This window comes from Dryobates pubescens, chromosome 28 (genome assembly GCF_014839835.1).
Source record: "Dryobates pubescens isolate bDryPub1 chromosome 28, bDryPub1.pri, whole genome shotgun sequence".
Taxonomy (NCBI): Eukaryota; Metazoa; Chordata; class Aves; order Piciformes; family Picidae; genus Dryobates; species Dryobates pubescens.
Window position 1 is genome coordinate 7,439,767 of NC_071639.1, and position 23,538 is coordinate 7,463,304.

Consider the following 23,538-nt stretch of genomic DNA (forward strand, 5'->3'; position numbering starts at 1 on the left):
AAGCAGACAGTGTGCACATGCTCAGTTTGCCTCACATGAAAAAAACCATAGTGGCAGGATTTTTCTCCAGCTAGCGGGAGTGTTCTGCCCTGTGAACTTGGTGAGTTTTGCCATCAGCTAACGTCAGCCCTTGGTTTTTAGACAGATGACTCCTCTTTAACAAGAAGTGACTCAGTGAAAGTAAATTGTGCTTACTTAGGATTTGGCAGCACTCACTTTGATGCTCTGCAAAAAGTTACCTCTACCATATATTTTTTGGAGGCTGTATCACTGAGTTGCATCACAGTGAGTGTGTTTATGATGGTGCAGGGTTATCCCCTACTGGCATGTAAGCCCCCATGCAGCCTCACACTCGCTTGTGATACCCCAGTGGGATGGGAGGATCAGAAGGGCAAAAGCAAGGAATAAACAAGCCCCAATCTTGTGATTTGAGATGAAGATATTTTAATAAGGGAAAGGAAAAAAACAACCAAGCACTAATCAAGTGTTACAACAGCACAACCAGCAGACCCATGCCCAGCCAGTCTGTGGGCAACAAATACTTTGGATAAAACTGCCCCACCAGTTTCATTGCTGAGTGTGACATTATATAGCATGGAATTTCTTTTGGTATTTCAGGTCAGCTGTCCCAGCTGTGTCCTTTCCCAACCTCTTCTGCACCCCCTCAGTGGGGTGGCAGAGGCTTTGATGCTGTGAAAGTGCTGTTCAGCATTAGCCAAAGCATGAATATGTTACCAACACCAATTTTGGTCACCAGTGTAAAACAGAGCCCTGTAGGGGCTGCTATGAAGAAGTAACTGTTCCAGCCAAACCCAACGTGATCTCTGCCCCTTATTCCATATCATTTGCATTGTGCCCAGGTGAAATCTTGGGGAATTGTTTGCAATATGTCCTGTAATCTGTATCTTTTTGAGCCTGGTGGACATCTCATATTCTGATGGGAAAACTAAGGAGCATCATACTAACCTAAATATAGACAAGATCATTGTATCATGAGACCTGGGCATGCCAAGTATCATTCCTATTTGCTGAGAGATTTCTTGGAGGATTTTGCACTTTTCTTTGCTACTGTTGCATCAAATAAAACTTTGGCCTTTCTGTTTTTTTCCTTTCTTTCTTTCTTCCCCCTTTTTTTAAAGGGCTAACAGATAAGATTTTACTATGACAGAGTGTGCAGTAAACCATCTCATCTTGCTGTGGTGCAGAGGAAATTGCAGATGAAATCTGAGTCACTATGTACTACAGTATTAAATACTTTATTTGCTCCTTTTTTTTTTTTGTCCTTGGACACTTTTAAAGCTCCTGGAGATGCTGATCATGTTCTCACACCATCACTTTGCACTCTCACGTTGCTTGTGAAGGTTGCTCCTTGTTTATCTCCTCAGTACCTAGAATATGTGATCCTTTTTCACAGCCTCATACTGAGTGCTGCAGTGGACTTTTACTGACCTTAGAGATGTGGGGATTTCTGTCTAACTTTAGGTAGCCTTCCTTACCTGTGGTAGCTTGTTTACCTGGCTGTACAATTCCTTTTTATTTGCAGCTAAAAAATACAAATGTAGAAGTAGCAATTAATTAATTGTACATAAAAGTATTTGAGGACAACTGCTCAAGTAAATTCTTTGTTAACTTTCCTCTGTAGAGGTGTATAAGGGAATGTCATCTCTTTGACAGCTCATAATTTTGCTGTTCTTTGCCCTTACCAGTAGTGAGGTTTTAGGCATGTTGTGCAAGATGATTCTTAATTAAAAATCCACCTCTGCTTAAGAGAAATTGGACTGAAATGTATCAGGAGAATGGAGGTGAGATGCTTCTCCTTTTGAAATGTAGCTTTATAGCTGTGTACAAAAGAGAATATTGTAGATGCTATTTTGAAATAACCTGAAAGAAGTCTGTACATAGTCTGAGGAGTCTGGGTTATGCAAACCACAGAGACAAGGCATTCATGTCCATTTTTTTTGCCAGCACCATAGGAGTTATTTACTGCATTCATTTGGATGTGCCAGGTAGCACCAGGTGACCTCTTGCAAAGATTAGCAGTTGATAAATTGAGTTGAAAGCTGCACTGAATTCAGAACAGGGCTGAAATCAACTTGTTGCTTAAGTTTTGTTTGCTTGTGGCTCTGTTAAGATCTAGACAATATCAATAGCGTTGGCACTGCCAGGGGAAAAAAAAAAAGCCTAAAACTGGAGGCCCTGTGTTCCCTTCTGGCAGTGGGATGGTCATTGAAACAGAATAGTAAAGAGCTTTTTGATTGCAGGGTGAGTTTGGACCCTTGTTTGTTTCTGTTCCATTTGAGAGAAACTCTTTGCAGCTCTGTAGCTTAATAAAAAAAGTATCATGCTACAGATTGGACATCTGAAGATGTTGCAGTTTGAAGCCACTTGCTAAGAAAACCTTAGGATATATCTCAATTCAAAAAGGATTTAATTTTTTGGGGGCTTTGTTTTATGATGACTTTGCAGTGATGCTGAAAAAAGAATGTCTAAGTTTTGGAAGAGTGGGTTTTAAATGGAGGGGGTTTAAGTAGATTTTTGTTTGTATAGTAAGTCTTGCCTACTGCTCTTCAAATTTCTCTGTCTGTGATGCTCTCTTCATTTCACTTCAAATTTGGCTTCAAGGTAGATCTGATTTAGCTGCATATAGCTCCTGAACTTGCTTTTGTCCAGAATGGCATTTAGTTAAAAAGGCTGAATGGCAGAATATTGGCCCTTGTGACAGCAAACTTGTGTCTTGATTTGCTGTAGGGTTTTTTTGTTGTTTTGTTATGTTGGGGTTTTTTTTTTGTGTGCCTTGTTGGAGAGTTGTGGATTGGGTTATGGATGCTTCCTCCTTGGAGATGCTCAAGGCCAGGCTGGATGAGGCCTTGAGCAGCTGAGTCTAGTTGGTAGGCATCCCTGCCCATGGCAAGGGAGTTTTGAGTAGATGATCTCTGGGGTCCCTGCCAACCTAAGCCATTATAGGATTCTATGAAGTCCTTTAGCAGAGAAGCATAGAGATATTTTTTTTTCCTCTGAAACTTACTGATTTGTGAGGCTGGTTAAATCACTTAATTTATCTTTTATAAGTGCTTATATAGGTAGTTTCATGAATATGAATCAGACAGGAATTTGTACATGTGAATATATGTACAGCCCAGCTTCTTTATTCTAACATCATTAATCTTTTAGGCTTGTAATAAGTGAGAATACCAAATAAACTCTAAAAATAGTGTGGTGCAGAAAGACAGGAGGAAAACCATTTGGGATTTCTGTCAAGAAGCTGTTTTGCATTCAGTGTTTACTCCTACAGTTCTGTTTCCGCTGCTTCATCGTTGTATAGTTGTGCCTCAGCGGCCTCCAGATACTGGTCCAAGAGGCACAAGAGAATTCAGCAGTGCTTGATTGCTTAAACAAAAAGTGAAAATGTATGGACTGTGAAGCATGATGGTTTTGAGATACAAAAAAATCTTTGTGTCAACCTCTCTTCTGAAGCTGGAGTGCATTAATGGCCTTCTACCGCTTGAGTGATGATGTGAAGATCTCCGTGCAGCTCCTAAAGTCGCTCCCCTTTGCAGAGTCTCAGATTTCCTCCTGGTGGCTGGGCTGTGGGCTGAATGCCATTACAATTTGCTATGTTAGGGATTTACTGGCACTATTAAGTAACACTGGAGAACACATTAGGCACCGCATTGCGCAAAATCGCTCTCTGCTTTCTCTGGGGGTGAAGGAGGACTTCAATTATTAACATCATTAGACAGTGAAATGTATTTTTGAAGCATGCTTGTTGTAAGTAGACAATTCAGGCTCTCTGAGCTAGTGGCTTTGGAGCTGGCTTTATTTCGGAGCCAGAGAGCAGGTTCTGGTAAAGCTGTTTTCTCCCCTGTGACCTTTTATGATCTACTTTGTTTCCTGCTTGTTTTGAGCAAAGAAATTGCTCTCTGAAATTGAGTCCAGCTTTTCAAGAGTTCTATTTTTAATTTCTGGAACACATTGTGCTAGTAATGCCACAACTGAGGTGTTAGGGTAGAGGGCAGAGAAGAAACAATTTGATATTGTTCTGTGTGGGTCAAAGCACTGCTATGTGCTTGGATACCATAGTGATGAGTACTATAAATACCCAGAGAGGAGCCAACAACTGGATAAAAATTTAAAAACACTAAATTCTTTCTGTTATCAAAGGCAGCAATTGAAGCATTCTCTGCTCCCCCACCTCTGTGCTCACAACTGTGCACATCAGAAAACAAACTGGAGATACAAACCTCCTGTTTTCAGATCTTCGTGGGAAGCCAAGAGAAGTGATAACCAAACTCTTTGAAGAAAAGTGTTGTTCTGATCATGTTTCAGCTTTTTAGCTGTTTGTAAACAGTGAGGCCCTCTTCTGTTTTAGCCCTGTCTAGGAGGCAGTGCTTGGAAGACTGGCTGGCATTTTGGGTAGCAGCATGTAGAATAACTTTGCAATTCTTATGTCCTGTGATACACTTTGTTGAAATGTGAAGGCTGTGCTCAGTTCTGCTGGAGATGCAGATGTTACCAGGCACATTGGCCTTGTGCCATCATCCCATTTAGGTGCTAGGTGGTACTATTTGTCAGTTGAGAAGCCAAAGTGGTTTTTAGAACTATGGTGATCAAACCACTGAACTTTTACCAAGAAGGGATTTTGTGTGTGTTTGTGTGCTGCTGTCTTTCTTTTCTGAATGCTTTATCGTGTTCTAGCTCAAATGACTACAGAAATTATCTCAAATATGGGAGCTGCAGTTTGGTTGCAGTTCTGTACCCTGCAGCGGATCACATCTTTTAATCTGAGCCTCTGCCATTTGTAGCAAGTGTTGTTTTGTACCAGGGAGGATGGATTTGGTAACCAAATGACACCTGACATATTTACAAGTTGGCAAAAGAACTTTTTCATAGATTCATAGAATGGTTTGGGTTGGAAGGGAGTTTAAAGATCATCTAGTTCCAACCCCCTTGCTGTGGGAAGGGATGCCTCCCACTAGACCGTGTTGCTCAAGGCTTCATCCAACCTGCTCTTGAATACCTCCAGGGAGGGAGCATCAATGGCCTCCCTTGGCAACCTGGCTTTTCTGGCTGAGAAACATTCTTTTGAAGCACTTCTCATGATTAGTGACTTAACATTTTCTTGCTCTTATAGTTTAGCTGGATTTGTTACTTTGATCAGTGTGCTAATTCGTAATATTTTTCTACATCACAGTGTGATGTCAAGGTACTAAAGTCTTATCTTTTCTCTGTCAGTGGGGGGAGCAACAATAACTTTTTTTTTTTAGCAATGAATTGCCAGTGAAAGAATGGAGAAGTAATAAACTGTACTTATGTGCTTTTTTTTTTTTTTTTGGTGGTGGTTGTTAGAAATGATTTGCAAAGCTAAATATTTCCATCAGGGTAAGCTTGGATACTGGGCGTTACACATCTCTCTCCTAATTTGGAATCTGGGTAAACATGGGCTCCAGCTAAAATTAGCTCTTTCAGGCTAGCCTTTTCAAAGGCCACAAATGGCCTTCTATTTCCCAAAGATTTCTAAAGAAAAATGACTTGCAGGTTGAGCTGAATAGTGTATAACTGCCATTACAGACAGACTACTAACAGGTGAAATGGGGTTGGAACTAGATGATCCTTGTGGTCCCTTCCAACCCTGACTGATACTATGAAATGTGATAAGCATGAATATCTGCATATGCACTCCAGGAGATCTCCAGGGTAGTACTATTCAGATGGCAACATGCATGAGTTTTGTTTCTTTTTTTTCTCTCCAGCCTTTAAAGTTATACTTTGTGGCTTCTTTGATGGTGGAAATGTTGGTTTTTTTTACAATACAGAAATCCTTCTAAGTGTATGAGATTTAGTTCTAAATATAGCTTCTGAATGAACAGTGCTAATTTTACTAGAGTATTATTCACATTTGCTCAAACAATCAACTGTCCTCCAACATAAAAGCAAAATTAAGTCATGGAATGGCTTAGGTTGGAAGGGACCTTAGAGATCCTTTAGTCCAACCTCCCTGTCCTGAGGGGGTGTGTGTGGGAAGTGGGAGTCTTTGAAGGAGGCTTGTTTCTGAGCATTACAGGAATGTGAATCCCTCTCCTTTGTTTGGTGCTGTAGAGTTGTGTTAGAAATGCAGCAACGTCAGTTGCCAGTTGGCTATTATGGCTTCACAAGTGTGTCTGACAAAAAGAAAATGTTAGAAGCTAGAGTCAAAAAGTTGTAAGTTAGATGGTGCAGGAGAATGGAAGGGTTTCCACATCTGTTTACTATTTTCTAATCAGTTTGGCAGGATAGAATTCAGTAACTTTTCCATCCCTTGCTTTCAGAAAGGTCTCTGTTAGTACTCAGAATGTCAAATTCCTTTGGCAAGTAGCAAGCTTTTCCTTGCTACAGCACGATTCTGAGAGCTCCGGGTGGTTCTTACCCTCCTCTCCCCAGTCTTTATTCCTTTTTGTTGTTCTGCTTGAATTTGTGATGTTTAAAATATATACATTATGCATTCTATGTATTGCTCAGTGTAGAGAGCAGTGGAAGGAAGCAGGTGAACAACCAAAGGAACATCAGCGTAGTTGCAGGTAATACTTTGCCCTCTGTTCTTCATTCAGGAAATAAGGATAATGATGCATGAGTTTTGAAGTATAAGAAGTGACGACTTCTGTAGGATACAGAGCCATGCTCAAATCAAATTCAAGGTTAATCCCCTGAGCTGAGTTCCAGATGGTGACCTACATGTGGAGCAGGCTGCCCAGGAAACTTTAATGGAAGGAGAGAGTCCTGTGTAGTAAACGAAGGGCAGCTTCTTAACAAAGTTGAGAATTCAAAAGTTAGAAAAGAGTTAGTTTTACTTCTGCAATAAGGCATTTTGCTCTTTTGGGTGTTTGTTTCTGGTGGTTTTTTTTACAGTATGGTTTTGGTTTTATTAAAATACCTTTCTTTTTCCCAAGTCTCAGTAATTGCACAGACCGAGGCTGCTATCTCTTCAGCAGATGTATTCCAGTTGAGCATAAGCTACTGTTAACATACTACTCTTTAGCAGTTTGGGGATCAGGGTCTGAAGGGCAAAGACATCCCCAGTGAGCTGATTTATTCCTGAGGCAGCAGTTGAAGTTTTGGGATTCCTGGGGCTGATTCCTGGCCCTTGGAAGGGATTGCCATTGATGCAGGCGTTGCCAGAACGTAGGAAGCAAATCGCTTGTGGCGCATTAACCACTTCAAGCGGTTCACAGCAGTGGCAGTGCTGTGGCAAGCTGGCTCAGTTTAGAGACCTTGCCTGACCTTTGTCTGCAGCAGAAGGGAGGAGACTGACACAGTCTTGCTATGAAGCAGTGTGAAAGCTGTCAAGTAGTATCCTCCTGCCTCACTGGACCTATAGCAGCCTCACTGCTGGGGCTGCTCATTGCACCTGCTGCTGCCTGTGAAAGGATTTCTTCTCCTTGGGTAGCAGATCACACAGTAGTACAGAAGCCTATATGATACTTAGAAGGGTCACTCATTAAAGAGTCATCAAACACCAGAACAGGCTGCTTGGGGAAATGGTGGAGTCACCATCCCTGCAGGTATTTAAAAGACATGTTAGCTGTGGTGCTGAGGGACATGGTTTGGTGGTGGACCTGACAGTGCTGCATTAACTGTTGGGCTTCAGGGTCTTTTCCAGCCTAAGTGGTTTTAGTCTGTGATTTTAAATTTGAGCTGGGGTTCCCAAAATGAGAATGTAGAGGTAAAGCAGGAGCATGACTACTGTGTGTAAGGCCCTGCTGGGGGAGATCAGTAGAGGAAATAAGGTTGGAAGGGAAAATGAAGGTGTCTCTTTTCTGCCACACTTGCATAACCTGGAATAAAGCTGAAAACTGCTGCTCCTTTTAGAACTGTTCTTGGTGGCTTGTGAACCAAAGTAAGAGGTCCACTGCTTAGTGGAGATGGGAGCAGGTATCAGATGCATCTCAAAAAGATACTTCTAAACTGGAAGTGTCTTAAAATCCCTTATCAGGAGCAAGGATTAAACTTTCAATGCAGATAATGATCTCAAAAGTGTAGCCAGAAACTCTTGTCCTCTTAGAAGCTGAAAGTGGGATTTGACCTTGTAAACTTACTTGACATGAAACTGTAGGCTCAATTCCTGCCTGTACTTAGGAATAAAATGTAAGGGATTGTACATACCTTGCTCAGCAACAAAGTTTTAGCTGCATGGAATTAGTGCTCTGTGGGAAGCCTCAGATTTTTGTTCTGGCCCTTTAAGTTAGGGGAAGTCTCTCTTAAACTCTCCTTGTGTGAGTCTGTCCTCACATGCACCTCCTTTTCCCTTCATGTCTTAGATGAGGTGGCTTCACTGCTGAAAGACATCAGCCAATCTGGGAATGCTGGTTTAGGAGATGGGATAATACAGAGAAGTTTCTTTTAAAGCCTGAGAAAGTACTTCTGTTTTATCTTGGTGTAGGAAAGTGAAGGGGTAGGGGTGTTCCTGCTGCTGGATATCCTTAGCAGTTGATAAGAATAGATAGTTATTATTGATTTTATGAGTGCTTATAAATATCTAGAAGGTGGGGGCCAAGAGAATGGGGCCAGACTCATTTCAGTGGTGCCCAGCAACAGGACAAAGGGAAATGGACACAAACTGCAACCCACGAAGTTCCATCTGAGCATGATGAAAAGCTTCTGCACTTTGAGGGTGCTGGAGTTCTGGAGCAGGCTGCTCAGAGAGGCTGTCAAGTCTCCTTCTATGGAGACTTCCAAAACCCACCTGAATGCAATCCTGTGACAAACTTTATCAGAGTGGTTGGACTAGATCATCTGCAGGAGGTCCCTTCCAACACTTACCATTCTGTGATTCTCTTTACAGAGAACAAAAACACCTAGGATTTTCCCACTCTGGAGGGCATTTCTGATGGGTTTCTGTTGTGATGGTCCACGTTACTGTGCTTTTCTAAAGTCATTCCTAGCTGCTGAGTGAGATGGTACTTGTGATACGGGTATCTTGTAGCTTGAGAAAGAGAGGAGGACAGAGATACTAGAGACAGTGTGACGTCTGTAGCAGTCAAGTTTGTGGGTTTTTTTTTCCCTTTAGCCATTGCTTTTAATGAAGGTCCTAGGGGGATATTTGATTTCTGCACATCTTCACTCTTAAGTGCTTATTGTTGGAAAATGGAACTGGAAGCTGTAGATGGCTTGCATAAAGAGGCAAATACTCCTTTAGATGCAGACTTTAAAAGCAAAAAAGAAGAAGAAAAAGAAACCAACAACCAAACAAAAACCTCCAGCCACAATGGAAAAAGAACACCCCCTGTGGTGAGAGAAGTTTTCACTCCTACTTTTATTTCAGCAACATGAAGTTGCCTGGTTATGTGACTGCTGTCCTGGAATATTGCTGTATCGTCTTATCTAGGGGGGGGGTGGAAATAGAACCTGTTAATCCAGAAATCGTTCTACTTAGTTATGTAACTGTTCTTCAAACTAGCTCCAGGCTGCTGTTCAGTTTCTGTTCTCATGCACAGAGCATCCACTTCTTGCACATAACATTCTTTTCTCTGTGTGGTGCCCACTCGCATGTTACTCACACGTAACACGCAGCAGCTGATGAACACCTTGCAGCATGGTTTGCCATACACACACAGTATCTGATAGCAATAATAGCAGCAAAACTGAATGCTGGAGAGCTGGTAGGAAAAGAATAGAATAGAATTAACCAGGTTGGAAAAGACCTTTGAGATCATCGAGTCCAACCTATCACCCAACACTATCTAATCAACTAAACTATGGTACCAAGCATCCCATGTAGTCTCTGAGGCAGAGAAAGAAAGCTTTGAGGTTTGGGGTATCTCTTTGTGTGTGTGGCAGTTATTGCTGTGGAAGTTTAGCTTTGAAAATGCTCATTCAGAGCATCCCTTATTGTGTTGTGTTTCTGGAAATCACAATTCTGTTTCACTGTGGGGGTGTTATGTCCTTGGGAAAAGGAGACAGTGCAGAAATCAAAAGGTTTATTGTATTCTGGTAACACGAGTTCAGTCTTTTAAGATATGCTTCTATCTTAACATGCTCGATTTTCTCATTTAAAGAGATTTTATATGTTAGGTTAGCCTTTGTCTTTGCAGATTAATGTAGCAGATGGCCATTGCAAGCTTGGAATGATAGCAGTTATAAATAACTGGTTTCCAGTGACTGATACACAGTAAAAATGTGCTCTTATGCTTACCCGCTACTTACTTCAGAGTCTTTGATCAGGTACAGTCTGTGAAATCTTTTCTGCTTCAGTTCAGTACCCTGTAGTATTCTGTTAGCCTCATATGCTTTTAATGAATCTGCTTTCACATTTGTCTAACATTGGAATAATTGAGTACAGTAAGAGAAACAGAATCTTGCAGGGATTGACTGTGCTGTAATTTTTCTCAGCTGAATTGTCTTGCCCTGCAAAACATTTCACCTGCTGCCTTTTGTTAAAGCTGCCCTTGTTCCACAGGATTGATACCGGACTTCATTTGGGAGTGGCAGTGTCCTACCTCTATGCAGCACTGCTCTTCCTTAAAGCCCCTGTTAAATTATCTGAATATGGGCTTCCTGTTAGCAAGCTAATTTGACCCAGATTTAGCTCAGTAGTAGGAAGGTTTTGAATCTGTATGAAATGTTTCTCTTTTGGGTTGTGGAAATGGGTGAGATGTTGCAAATGCAAACCAGGAAAGGCATTAGCTGTAGAGGAGGGAGGAGGATAATGAGGATGATACCATTTGGCCAGTTCCTAGCGAGACCAATGGGATATGTTAGGCAACCTTCTGTTTTTTTGTGTTTTATATATGTGTAATATTCCTTTTGTCTATGAGGAAAAAGTTCTTCACAGAGAGAGTTGTTAGCCATTGGAATGTGTTGCCCAGGGAGGTGGTGGAGTCACCATCCCTGGAGGTGTTCAGGAGGGCATTGGACGTGGTACTTGGTGCCATGGTTTAGTAGTCATGAGGTGTTGGGCGACAGGTTGGACTTGATGATCTTTGAGGTCTTTTCCAACCTTATTGATTCTATGAAAAGCGGTTTACCATTTGCTGGAATTCAGTGTTGCCTCTGCATTTCTTTCTTTGGATGAGCGTGTGCTACCCAGGTGCTTCTGTGCACAGCTTTCACTCTTCCTAGCACTGCTTTCTTCTCTGATAGCTAAAAATCCTTCAGACTCCTCTTGTACTATTTGTGTAGGCTGTAGGAGACCATTTATTCCTCCTTCCATCTCTCTGAAATGAAATTGCCTAGGAGTAGTAGTAGCTTTCCAAGTATTTCATCACAAATCTTTCTCTGGTGATAATGTTTGGAAGGAAACAATAAAAGCAACAAAACTGCTTCCATTTTTGAAAATGGTTTCAGTTGGAACCTCTGAAGTTTGCATTTGTATCATTCAGAGTTGTACTGCTCATGCTCCTAGTGAATTATGGAGATTTTAAATTACTTTGACTTTTGAAACTAGCAAGTGTTTAGGTACAATTTGTGTTCATCCACTGTGCAATGCAGATTACAGAAATTTCTACAGGAATTAGTTTGAAGTAAAGTAGAACTGACTTGGAGTTTGTTAGCCACTTTTCATCATGTAAAAGAGCTCTGACCAGCACTGTCAGTACTGTAGCTGGTGGTGATGGGAGCCAGTGAATTTGTCTCTTTTTTCCAAATACCATTAATTCAACTTGCTTCTGGACACCACATGACTGGTTTTGCTTAGAAGGCATAGAATAGAACAGAATTAACCAGGTTGGAAAAGAACTTTGAGATCATTGAATCCAACCTATCATCCAACACTATCTAATCAACTAAACCATGGCACCAAGTGCCTCATCCAGTCTTTTCCTAAACACTTGCAGTGATGGGGACTCCACCACCTCCCTGGGCAGCACATTCCAATGGCCAATCTCTCTTTCTATGAAGAACTTCTTCCTAACATCCAGCTTAAACCTCCCCTGGTGCAGCTTGAGACTGTGTCCTCTTATTTGATGCTGCTTGCCTGGGAGAAGAGACCAACCCCCACCCTGCCTACAACCTCCCTTCAAGTAGTCGTAGAGAGCACTAAGGTCTCCCCTGAGCCTTCTCTACTCCAGGCTAAGCAACCCCTCAGCCTCTCCTCATAGGGCTTGTGTGGAGAGGCTGATGTGTAGATGCAGGACAGGAAACTGTTTATTGGCAGTAACTATTCTGGTATTTAATACAGTCTTGTTTTAAATTACTATTGATTAGTTAGCATTAAGTAAGATTTTGTTGTTGTTGGGGATTCTTCTGATTTATTTCCTTGCTGTTCAAACGCAGCACTTCATAAACCAGTAATATTTGGAACTGTATGAGGATTTTGGACCCACTTTCTCACACAGACCTTGTTGAACAAGAACAGTCTGCAGCATTTTCTGGCACAGCTTCATATGGTGTGTGCTTGAATTTATTTATTTCCATTCATTAACCTCATCTTTTGACGTACTAAACTTGAAGTAATAGGAACAGAGCTTGCAGAAATGTTGGAGGTTTATAGACAGTTAAAGCATTCAAACAAGCAAACACCCAACCAAAACAAACCAACCAACCCCTAACTCTTCCTGTGGCTGCTGCCCCACCCTGGTAAGGCATGCTTTTGCTTCTAGAGGTTGATGAGTCTGTTTCTTCAGGGCCTTTTTCCTAGGGCTGGACTTCTGCCTGTCCATGTGAGAAAGCTCAGTTGGCTCATCTGATTATCTCTGCTGCATTAAGGGTAGTCCAATTTGTAAGTAGGTAGGAAAGGGGAAACACAGGTAGCATAAATATTGCTGTCATGGCGCTTCATCCTGTGTCCAATTCCCTGGAGAGTTTGACACTTGTGTTGTTGAAAGCAGCTGTTTCGGAGAAGATTTCTGGGAGGCAGCCATGTGCTAGAGCTGAGACTCATGAACCCCTGTAGTAAATTGTGTGTTGGATGCTAAAATTCCTTGTGGCTTGTTGCTGGGGTCCATGCAGCAAAGTGTTACAGAAACTTCAGAGTATTCAGAAGAACCAACATTCTATGATGACTGTAAGAACTTTATGTACACTAAACTGCAGCCTGATTCAAGACCTTCAATTTGTATAATAGAGGCTTGACTTCCCCTGTTTATCTCTTGGTCAGTTATTAAGAGTAATTGTGTTTATTTTCCTGGATTGAGGTAATTTATGTCGGTATGTTGGAGGGGTGGGAGGGCAGAGCAGGAAGGGAAGGTCAGCAGTTTTCACTACTGGTGTTTTTCTTCGTGGTCAGGGCTTTTGAATTGTGCTCTGAATTACATATCAGATTTCAAAGGAAGGCTCTCATTTTTCAGTGCCATTAGATACACATGCATCCCATAAACATATACATCTTATGCATTTTGGTTTTGATTGGCATTGGGTAACTGCATTAGCTGATTGCTCTGCTGCTGTTTGGTAGCATCTTGGGAGCAGTGGAGAAATTGTCACACACAGAGGCATATCTTGTGGATGGAGGTTCTTACTGTGCTGGTTTCATTGTGCAGCTGAAGAGGCTTTTCAGGGTTTCAGTGAGCCTTCTCTTTTGTGTGCTGTGACTGACTGCTGGGCAACAGATAGGGGTTTTAAATAGCTGAATGATGGTGTTGGTGTACCTGGCCTGAGAAATGACTTCAGAGGTTTTCATCTAGTTATGACCTAGCATGGGAACATGTAAATGAGGAGGCAGTGTTCATTAACTTTATATTGGAGAGGTTTATTTTTCTCCTTCAGAAGGCATCTGCTGCGTTCTCCCTGTGATTAGATTTTTATTAAGACCAGAATTGATTCTGCTACATAATTTTCTGTGCCAGACATGCAGTAGTGAAAGAGTTCAGAAGAGTAACACAACTTAGTAGGAAAGCCATATGAAATGTTCTTCACTTTTTACTCCATCTGCTGCTACCACACAGTAGAAACCTTGCAGTGTGGTTTTTACTTCTCTTATTTCTGGGGATTAACTGATACTGGATCAGGTATTAGAATGCCATGCCTGTTAGAGAAGTACTCTAGGGAGCTTTGTGGTGGGACCCTGAAAAGACTTCATTAGGATAATTGAGAAGCAAAATTTGACATATAATTTGCTACTGTTCAAAGGCAAACCATCAGCAACTGGCTATCTTCTTTATTTTATCCCCCCCCCCCACCACCCCTGTTTTCTCCTCTCTCTTTAAATTTTCATTAACAAGAGCAATCTTAAGCATTAAAAGACTCTGGAGACACAAAAGCCATGATTAAGAGTGTTTGTAATCTTCAACTAAATGCTAGCTCAATGAAGTAAAAACTGAGTAATGCTGAGAAGAGAGCACTTTTAATTCTGAGCTAGGCTTTTGCTTATCCCTGACAGTATGGAAGGGCAAAATCTGCTGCTTGGAGAAAATAATCTTTGGCAGAATTTGGCCAGATGGAGCTTGTTCCTGTAACTACAGAAGCAGTATCTTTTGAGTTTGATGATGTTTTCTGGATTCTTTCCTACTTTCAATGAAATTTCTGAGTGTCTTGCTTTTTTGTCCTGTGAGGAGATGTTTCAGAGTACAGACTGGCTGCCTTTCCAGCTGAGCCTGCAGTCAGGGCAGACTGAAGCAATATGCTCCAAGAAGAAGTGTGAATTTTCTCTTATGTTTCAGTGAGTGCTAATGGCAAGATTAATTAGGACAACTTGAAGCCAAAATTGCTGTGTTTCACTTTGAAACAAATTATCAAAGACATTCATCAGCTGTAGGTGGATGTAAGTGACATTCCAAGTTTAAATCTGCTCCAAGAGTTTACAAAAACAAGAGAGAGAAAGTTTGAATCTAACTCATGGCTTTAAATTTAGAGTAGAACAAGAAAAAATGGAAACCTACCACACAAACAACTCTGTGTTCTAATAAAAACACATGAAGGAGATCATGTGCTTACTCTTTTTCATTCTAATTTGAACACCATGTGTAGGTGACATGAAGTCTGTCAGATTGAAAATGCTCTATTAAATACTACACATTCTTCTGGTATGGAGATGGTTTTAACTTTTGCAGCCATGTGCACACAGCATCTCTTCCCTTATATTTCTCTTGCAGGTAGGACATCTCTACTCACAGAAATTTGCATAGCCTAGAATGTAGGTCCCCACATTCAGTTCTTTCTGAATCCTAACATAATCTTACTTTGTTTGGATGTAAAAGCCTGTGGCCGCTTCCTTCACAGGCCTGACATTGTGCTGTGTCAGATTCAGCTTCTGGGTGAGGTACAGAACAAATGTGGGTTTGCTTGACTGTTACAAAGGCAGCAGCCTCTTGCAAAGGAGTACCTATACAAGAAGAGGTTCATTTCTTTTCTACTGTGTTTTTCCTTCTATGCTCTCCGTAGGAGAGTAGGAGGAGAGCAGGAATCTCTCCCTGCTCTTCTGCTGCTTGCTCCCAGAAAGCAGGGCTTGAGCCTTGTGTTTTTCATCTGATGTGTTTGAGACTCCAGCTCTCTCATGCCATGTATCTCTTGGACCTTCTTGTCACTGCTTTGATGTCTTCATTCAGTGATGACTGAGTACCTTCATTTCTGTTGCAGAGCAGGGCTACAAGTGCAAGGAGTGAGGAAGTCTAGCCCAAAATGGGGAGGAGTATTCAAGTTGTAAGTAAGGATATCTTTATTGGGATCCCCAGAAAAATCAGCGCTGCTGTCTTCAAAAGGTGTTGCACCCGTGGAAGATCTTTTTCCCTCTCTGTGGCATGGCAGACATCCTTTGAAAGTGTGCCAAATTAATGTGTTCTGCTTTCATCAAATCACATGAGCTCAGTGTAGCCATCAAACTGGGTATGCCAGTTGTACTAGAGTAATTTCTTTTTAGTTGTCCCACTATGAACTCTCACATTGGCTAACAAATCCAAACCCCCCAAAAAGTTCTTTCCAGGTGAGGGTGAAAGAAACAGTAAGTGTACCTACATTCATCTTGGCAAACAGGACCCAAAGAATGTTTTCATTAGAACAATGTCATTCTACCTGTCATAAACCTGAGAAGCAATGTGAGCTTGCTGTGGTGCAGCCATGTGACGTGGTGGGAGCTGATCCTCTAATGAGAGGATTAGGTGTTTATTTCTAGTTGTGCACAGCCTATGAATCTAAGCACATGTTGCTGGGCATGTGAGAGCTCTCAGCCAGTCCCCAGTAATCTCTCCTTTACCTCTCTCATCTTTCCTCTTCCATACCCTCCTGAATGTCATCTCACTGATTTCTCTGTTCTTGATATTTCAGCTTGGGTTAAGATTTCATAAACTAATGCTGCATGCAGTTTCTGTGTGGTGTGTTGTATTTGGGTCTATAAATAACACAAAGCTTAAATGGAACATGCAGTTTTAAAGAATCTTGGGTTTTAGCAGATCACCTTGGGAAATGTCGTGGTTTGACCCCAGCCAGCAGCTAAGCACCAAGCAGCTCCTCACTCACTCCTTTTCTGCCCATCCTCCCAGTGGGTTGGGGGAGAGAACTGGAAGTGTAAAAGTGAGAAAAATGCCGAGTTGAGATACAAAGTTTAATAATTGAAAGGGTTAAAAAAAAAAAAAAAGTAAGGAAAATAACAGAAATAAATCTCTAGGCCAGCAAGTGATGCAAATGAAAAACAAATTTGTCCCTGAGCAGTGGGCTCCCAGCCAGCCTTCCCTCTAGTATTGTTGCAGAGCATGACATCCCATTGGATGGAATATTCCTTTGGTCAGCTGGGACCTGCTGTCCCAACTGCATCCCCTCCCAGCTGCTCATGGATCCCCAACCTTCTTGCTGGCAGGGTGATGTGGAGAGCAGACAAGGCCCTAACTGTGTCAGCACTGCTCAGCAGTAACTGAAACATCCCAGATTTATCAGCACAAATCCAAAAGGTAGCCCCGTACCAGCTGCTGTGATGGAAATCAACTCTGTCCCAGCCAAAACCAGCGCAGGAAGCCATGTTTGAAATGAATGAGATGCAAAAAGGATTAATGGTTCTGTCCAAGAGGCCATCATTAAACTGGCTTGTCTCCAGCACTGCCATTTTACAGAGTGCATTTAGTGAATTGTTTTGCCTTGAAATGAGAGGAGGGATGATGAGAGAGGAGCTAGGCTTTGGGCTCCACCAGTTGTCACCATTTGTGACACAGAAGCTGCTTGGTATTATGTGGGGTGGGGGAGAAACCCAGCCTGCCAGCTTACAGCTGGGGCATGAGTGCTGGCTTCTGCTTGCACCCTGAGAATTGTACCTGGACTGCTGTTACCACTGCTCATTGCTGAGCACCATCCATTACAAAATCTCCCACTTCAGCAGGCTCTCATGAGCCTGACTGGTTGAAAAGACCCTGTTGTGTCAAGAAACCTGTTTCCTTCTGGTTTTGTATTTCACCTTGAATGTGCTGTTTTGCCCTCTGGGCACTGCTGTTGGTATGAGTTCTGTGTGGGCCTTACTTACCTGGCAAATCTCTCTCCCCAGATCATTCAACCTCAAGTGGTACGTCGTCGTTTAAGCCCAGCCGGTCCCTGGTTTCCATTCCCACCGCCCATGTGATGCCGTCTAATGCCAGCTCTTCGCTTCCCAAACACAGGGAAGCTTTCAAGTCTGACGGCTCCAAGTGGAGTACAAGCTTCATACGGTCAGGAGGAGGCCGAAATCAGGGTGGGCTGGACAGCTCTCTCGACATGAAAGATGTCAGGCCTGTCAGAAAATGGTCCTCCTTGTCGAAACTCAGCTCGCCCACTGCCTTCAGCCAGGATGGCAGTAGTCATTCGGTGGACTCCAGGGCTAGTGCAGACCAAGCCGTGTCACCACAACTGAGGACAAATGGGCCAGGTTGTTTGCATGATAGCATGGAATTGCTGAAAATTGAGGACAGAGAAGTGGGGAAAAAGAGATCTTCTCTACTGGACTGCAAATACAAATTTGAAACGTGCAGCAAAGACGATTTTGTTTCAGACTCCTCAAGTAGGAGACATGCCTTAGACATGACCTATAGTGCCTTACCTGAGAGCAAACCCATGGCAGCCAGTTGTGAGGCTTTTGGACAGAGATATGCAACTCTGGGCCAGCAGGCTGTGAGTGGAGCTCCCATCCAGCCAGCAGTGAGGACTCAGATGTGGCTGAAGGAGCAGCTACGGGCAAATCCCCTGGACTGCAGGACTGCCGAGGAGCCCTACGGCATGGCAGCGTGGCATGTGCAGCAGCTTGAAGATTTCAGAGGCGCCGGTGAACAGCCTGTGCAGGTAAGGCCAAAGCTTGGTGTTTGCTGCCACCGTGTGTTACACCTGAGGAATGTCAGCAGGCGGCTTTTGATGAAAGAGCAAGGGGAGCAGATCCCTTTAACCAAGTGCTGATGGTTTTAGGCTTTCACTGGGGATGCTCCTGCTGGTTTCTCAATATTACTGAAGTGCCACAGGGTGTTTTTTTCTGGTATGTGCTTGCAGTTTACTCTGATTCATTGTGCCTGTCTGCATGAGACTAGCATCTTTATCTGAAGCTAGGGGCAGGAAGGGGTTCATCAAGTAACATTTCCAGTAGCTTATAGTAGAGTTCTCAGTTGCAGTGTGGTGGGGAAATGTGAGTGGATTTTGATCTGAATGTGTTTATGCATTCAGCAAAATAAAAACGACTTCTGTGTACTGCAAGGATCAATATTCACCATCACTATGCACTTAAAACCTGAATTCAGTTTGATATTACTGCTTTTTACAACTAACTAGAATCAACTGATAGTAGGCAAATGAATCTGGTTTATTTCCACAAAATTGTGTAGGTTTTACATGTCAGACTTGAGGCATTTTCATACAGGGAAAAAAATAATGAGGTTTTAAACCCTTTCCTTTTCCTTTTGCTTCTAACATGGCAATTCACAATCTTTGTTTCCAGCCCTTCCCCTAATGTGAAAGCCTAGCTTGGGAAGGAAGGCAGTGATGATAATCTAAATGTTAAGATTTACCTGTGTAGGTAAATTTAGTTTGCCAAAAAAGAATTCCAAGCAGTTTAAAATATTGAAGTTTTCCTGAAAGGCATCTTGAGATGAGGCTAGGATAATATCAGAGCAGAGATCATCTGGCCCTATGTGCAGGTTACCTCTTTCCTTCAGCCTGGAGTTGTAGTAAGTAATTTACAAAGAGTTGTGTGTAATTGACAAAGTTTTATTCTTTCTTCCATTGTCTATTGAAGGAAAGACTGGCAATTCTAGATGTGCTCAAGATCCAGTTTTGCTCTTGGTGGTAATGTGGATCTTTTCTTATTAAAGTTAAAGCCAATTAACATGGCTAAATTAAAAGTAATCCCTAGGGGTCTCTCTAAAAACCTGTCATTGTCCTCTGTAAGTCACCCTTTATATTACCCCTGCTACTACAGAACCCCCCATCTTGCTCTGAGCTTTTTGATGTCTTAGATGTCAAGAAAGTACCCAGGTACAGAGGGGTCCTCTCAGGGCCAAAGTGGCAGGAGCTGGCTCACTACTGAGACTTGTCAGGGGCACTGCCATCCAGGCTGGCAGCTGTTGATGGGGTTGGGGAGCACATGAGGTGTTCAAGAAGTGACAGCAGGGTGCCGCAGAGGAATGTGCTCTATCCACTCCTTGAGGCCTTCCCAGACACCTGTTAGACGTTGCTGGCTGCAGCTGTCAGCAGCGCTGGCTGTGTGCAGAGAGCACTGTGTCTGCTCCTTATCCTTGTGGATGTAAATCTATATTTAGGGTAAGCTTATTTGGTTCTTCATTTAGGTGTACGCCTCTTCATCTTTCATGTACCTTTTACAGTGCTTAGTTTAGCATGGATGCTATAGAAACTCTTCTTTAGGTCAAAGCACCTCCCAGCTTTGGCTTTTTGTGGCTCACAAGTGTCTTCCACTCTGGTTGTGATTAAATAGTGTCTGCTTGTATGAAGATTTAAGTTTCATGTTTGGAACAGGTGAAACCCTGTATTTTTTGTTGTGGTGATTAAAAAACTTCTGTTGATGCTGAGCTGTGTTTTGAGGACAGAGCCAAGAGGGGGAGCACAAGCATTATCTTTGTGGCTGCATTCATGAAGCTGCACCTCTTCAGGTTTTGTGAGCCTTTGAGGTTATAGGATGATGATTTGTTTTGGTTTGTTTGTGGGTTGTGTTTTTCCTGTGTTTGGTGCTCTTTTTTTTGTTGTTGGGGGTTTGGGTTTGGTTGGGTTTCTTTCTTGCTCCTGTTATTTGTATCTCTGTATCAGTATCAATATGTATGTTACAGGATTCATCTAGCCCCTGGTTAAGGAAGCAACAATCAGCCCTGGAAGACAGGGGAAGTCATTGAAGCTGTGGCCTTTGCTCTGTTTACTTTGACTTGCAAGAGGGGCCACAAGGAGTCTGACAGTAATTAAGGGCATAAGGGGTGTGGAGGAGGTTCCTGGTGGCCTTAGCAAGGCTTTTATTGGTATGATTTGAGTTCTGTTGACGGGCCTTGCAATGTGAGCTGCTGCAATTCCTCAAGTGAGAAGCTGTGGTTGTGAAACAGGAGCCAGAGAAATAGAAAGTTATAGCACATGCAGGAATGATGAGCCTCTGGGCACTCAGAGGTGTCCTCTGCTGGCCCTCCTGCCTGCCCTCTCTTTCTGCCCAGAGGTTACAGCTGTAAGGATGGGAGATGCCAGAAGAGATGAAGAAAGGAGAATGATCCTTGTGGCTTGCCACCTGGTTTTTAAAGAAACCTCAGTATAGTTGTGGTGGTGGGGGGGCTGTTTTTGTTGCTGGTTTTGGTTTGTGGGTTCCCCTCCACCCCACCCCCAGAAATCACCATATGTGGATCTGGGAATAGATATGCTGTTAAATCTGAGAAACCAAGGAAATTGCAATCCTAAGAGGATTATATATGCTTTCTGCACTCTCTCCCTTTCCTGTGTTTCCAGGCTTCCTGGAGAGGCTGTGGTTCTCTGGAGACTTTCGAAGCCCGCCGAGACATGTTCCTGTGCAGCCTGCTTTAGAAAGGGGGAGCTAGACTAGCTGATCTCTAAAGGTCCCTTCCAACCCCCACCATGCCTACCTAAACATCTGTAAACAGTTGTACAACTCAGAGAGTGAGAACATTCTTCAGAGAATATTATTGCAAAGAAAACTTTATTTTTAAGTATCCAAGATAGTTTTCCTTATGCTCCTGACAGATCAGCAGACTACAAGTGATTAATACCAGCATTTTTCCTGTGTCACATTTTGATGAAAGCATATTTTTAGCAAGGTACAATTTTTCAACATGAGCAATTACCTCCTGTATTTGGCAGAATGAATCCCTTCACTGGCAGCCACAATTCAGCTTTTTTTGTCCTGTTCTTTTGCTGTGAAGTTGGTAGTCCAGCAACTGGGATTCCATTTGTGACAGTGCAATATGTGGGCTCAGTCTGAACTAAGTGCTAGCAGATGATGGGAAACCAAACTTGGATCATGCTTGATTTTAAAAAGAGACTTGGTATTGGTGACCTGACCAATTTTGTCTGTTTAGAATAGAATAGAATTAACCAGGTTGGAAAAGACCTTTGAGATCATCGACTCCCACCTAGCACCCAACACCATCTAATCAACTAAACCATGGCACCAAGTGCCTCATCCAGTCTCTTCTTAAACACTTCTAGCGATGGTGACTCCGCTACCTCCCTGGGCAGCACATTCCAATGGGCAATCACTTTCTGTGAAGAACTTCTTCCTAACATCCAGCCTAAACCTCCCCTGGCACAGCTTGACACTGTGTCCTCTTGTTCTGGTGCTGGTTGCCTGGGAGAAGAGACCAACCCCCACCTGGCTACAACCTCCCTTCAGGTAGTTGTAGACAGCACTAAGGTCTCCCCTGAGCCTCTTCTTCTCCAGGCATCCAGGCCTGCATCAAGAATAGTGTGGCCAGCAGGAGCAGGGAAGTCATTGTGTCCCTGTACTTAGTGCTGGTTAGGCCACACCTTGAGTCCTGTGTCCAGTTCTGGGCCCCTCAGTTTAAGAAGGACATTGAGACGCTTGAGTGTGTCCAGAGAAGGGCAACAAGGCTGGGGAGAGGCTTCGAGCACAAGCCCTGTGAGGAGCGGCTAAGGGAGCTGGGGTTGCTTAGCCTGGAGAAGAGGAGGCTCAGAGGAGACCTCATTGCTGTCTACAACTACCTGAAGGGAGGTTGTAGCCAGGAGCGTGTTGGTCACTTCTCCCAGGTAACCAGCACCAGAACAAGGGTACACAGTCTAAAGCTGTGCCAGGGGAATTTTAGGCTGAAGGTGAGGAGAAAGTTCTTCATGGAGGGAGTTGTTAGTCATTGGAATGTGCTGCCCAGGGAGGTGGTGGAGTCACCATCCCTGGAGGTATTCAAGAGGGGACTGGACATAGCACTTGGTGCCATGGTTTAGTCATAAGGTCTGTGGTGACAGGTTGGATTTGATGATCTTGATGATCTCTTCCAACCTTGGTGATTCTGTGATTCTGTGTGTTTCTGTAAATAATATATAACAACTGTTAAAAGTTATTCCTTGAATATAATCTTACAGATAGGTTTATTTATTTTTTCTGAAGCAGAGTATTTCGAGAGTATCAAAGTGATAAAGTGCTTACAGTGACATAGCTGTGCAGAGTTTCCTGCTTTAAATGCATAGACAGGAGTTGATATTACTGTATCCACATACAGATACTTAGTTTGCAGAAGCAAAATGTTTATGGCATGTATTTCAGAGCAGGTGAGAGGAAGAAAAGGTTTTATTTTAACTATCCATGGGGCTCTAGGTAGTGCAGCCTAAGCTTTGAAGCAGGTAGCAAAGTGTGGAACATGGATGGTTAAGGGTAGAAATCAATGCCTATTTCAGTAGGCATACTGCATTTTACTGGGAAAAGGCTTTTTGTAGGTCCAATTTAGATGGGTTTCTTCCAGAGAACTGAAGTACCCCACAACAACAGTAACTGTCTGGAAATTCTGCATGTAACATAGGCAGCATGGTGAGAAGTGCTGCATCAGTGTATGCTCAGTCAGGGATTTGCTGCTGGCAGTTTGGGCTTCTTCCACCCCATGAGCAACACCTGCCTTTTCTGCATGTGTGCAGAAGACTGTTAATATGCATATGCCTGGCATTGAGGTTAGTGTACAATGCATTTGTGGTGGTGTGTGTTGTTCCCATCTACTTTTGCAGAGAGACGCCAAGATCAAGCTGTTTGGCCCCAGTGTAGTGTAGGAAATCTGTTTCTGACCGCCTTTCTCAGTGTCTCTCATTTGTGTAAAGCTACCTTCTGGGCAAATAATTGCAGCAGAAGCCAGCTCCTTTTGGTCACTGTCCTTCCCAGAGACCTGTGAGGAAAGTGTATCATGGTGTAAGGGTCTGCAAGAAGTTTGTGTTGCCTGCTTGAAGTGAGGACAAGCTACGGACTGGATGATTGCAGTGGGAAGTAGCAAGTGGTGTGTCAAATACAGCTCGAGGGCTCCCACGCTGTACACTTGACCTGTGCATAAGTGGTAAATCTTTACTGAGGCTGCAGCATGCTGCTTGTCTTGGTGCAGAGGCACCTCCTGGTCCTGGATGTGTCGGTGGTAAGGTCTGCCTAGGCAGAGGTGCGATAGCTCTTGGCCGTAGTCGGCTGCTTTTCAGCTGTTTTGGCAGCTTCTTTTGATACTGATGGTTAACACTGATGGCTTCTGGCTTTTGAGATGTTTGTGT

General features: G+C 43.0%; 1 protein-coding gene across 2 annotated transcripts in view; it reads left to right on the forward strand.

Moving 5' to 3' along the window:
* Window positions 1-23,538, forward strand: part of CEP85L (centrosomal protein 85 like) — a 94,002-nt gene that overhangs the window by 23,249 nt on the left and 47,215 nt on the right. For both annotated transcript variants that reach the window (XM_054173970.1, XM_054173971.1), the window contains exon 3: window positions 17,372-18,138. In XM_054173970.1, coding sequence (XP_054029945.1) covers window positions 17,372-18,138 — 767 coding nt within the window. The remainder of the gene's footprint in view (window positions 1-17,371; window positions 18,139-23,538) is intronic.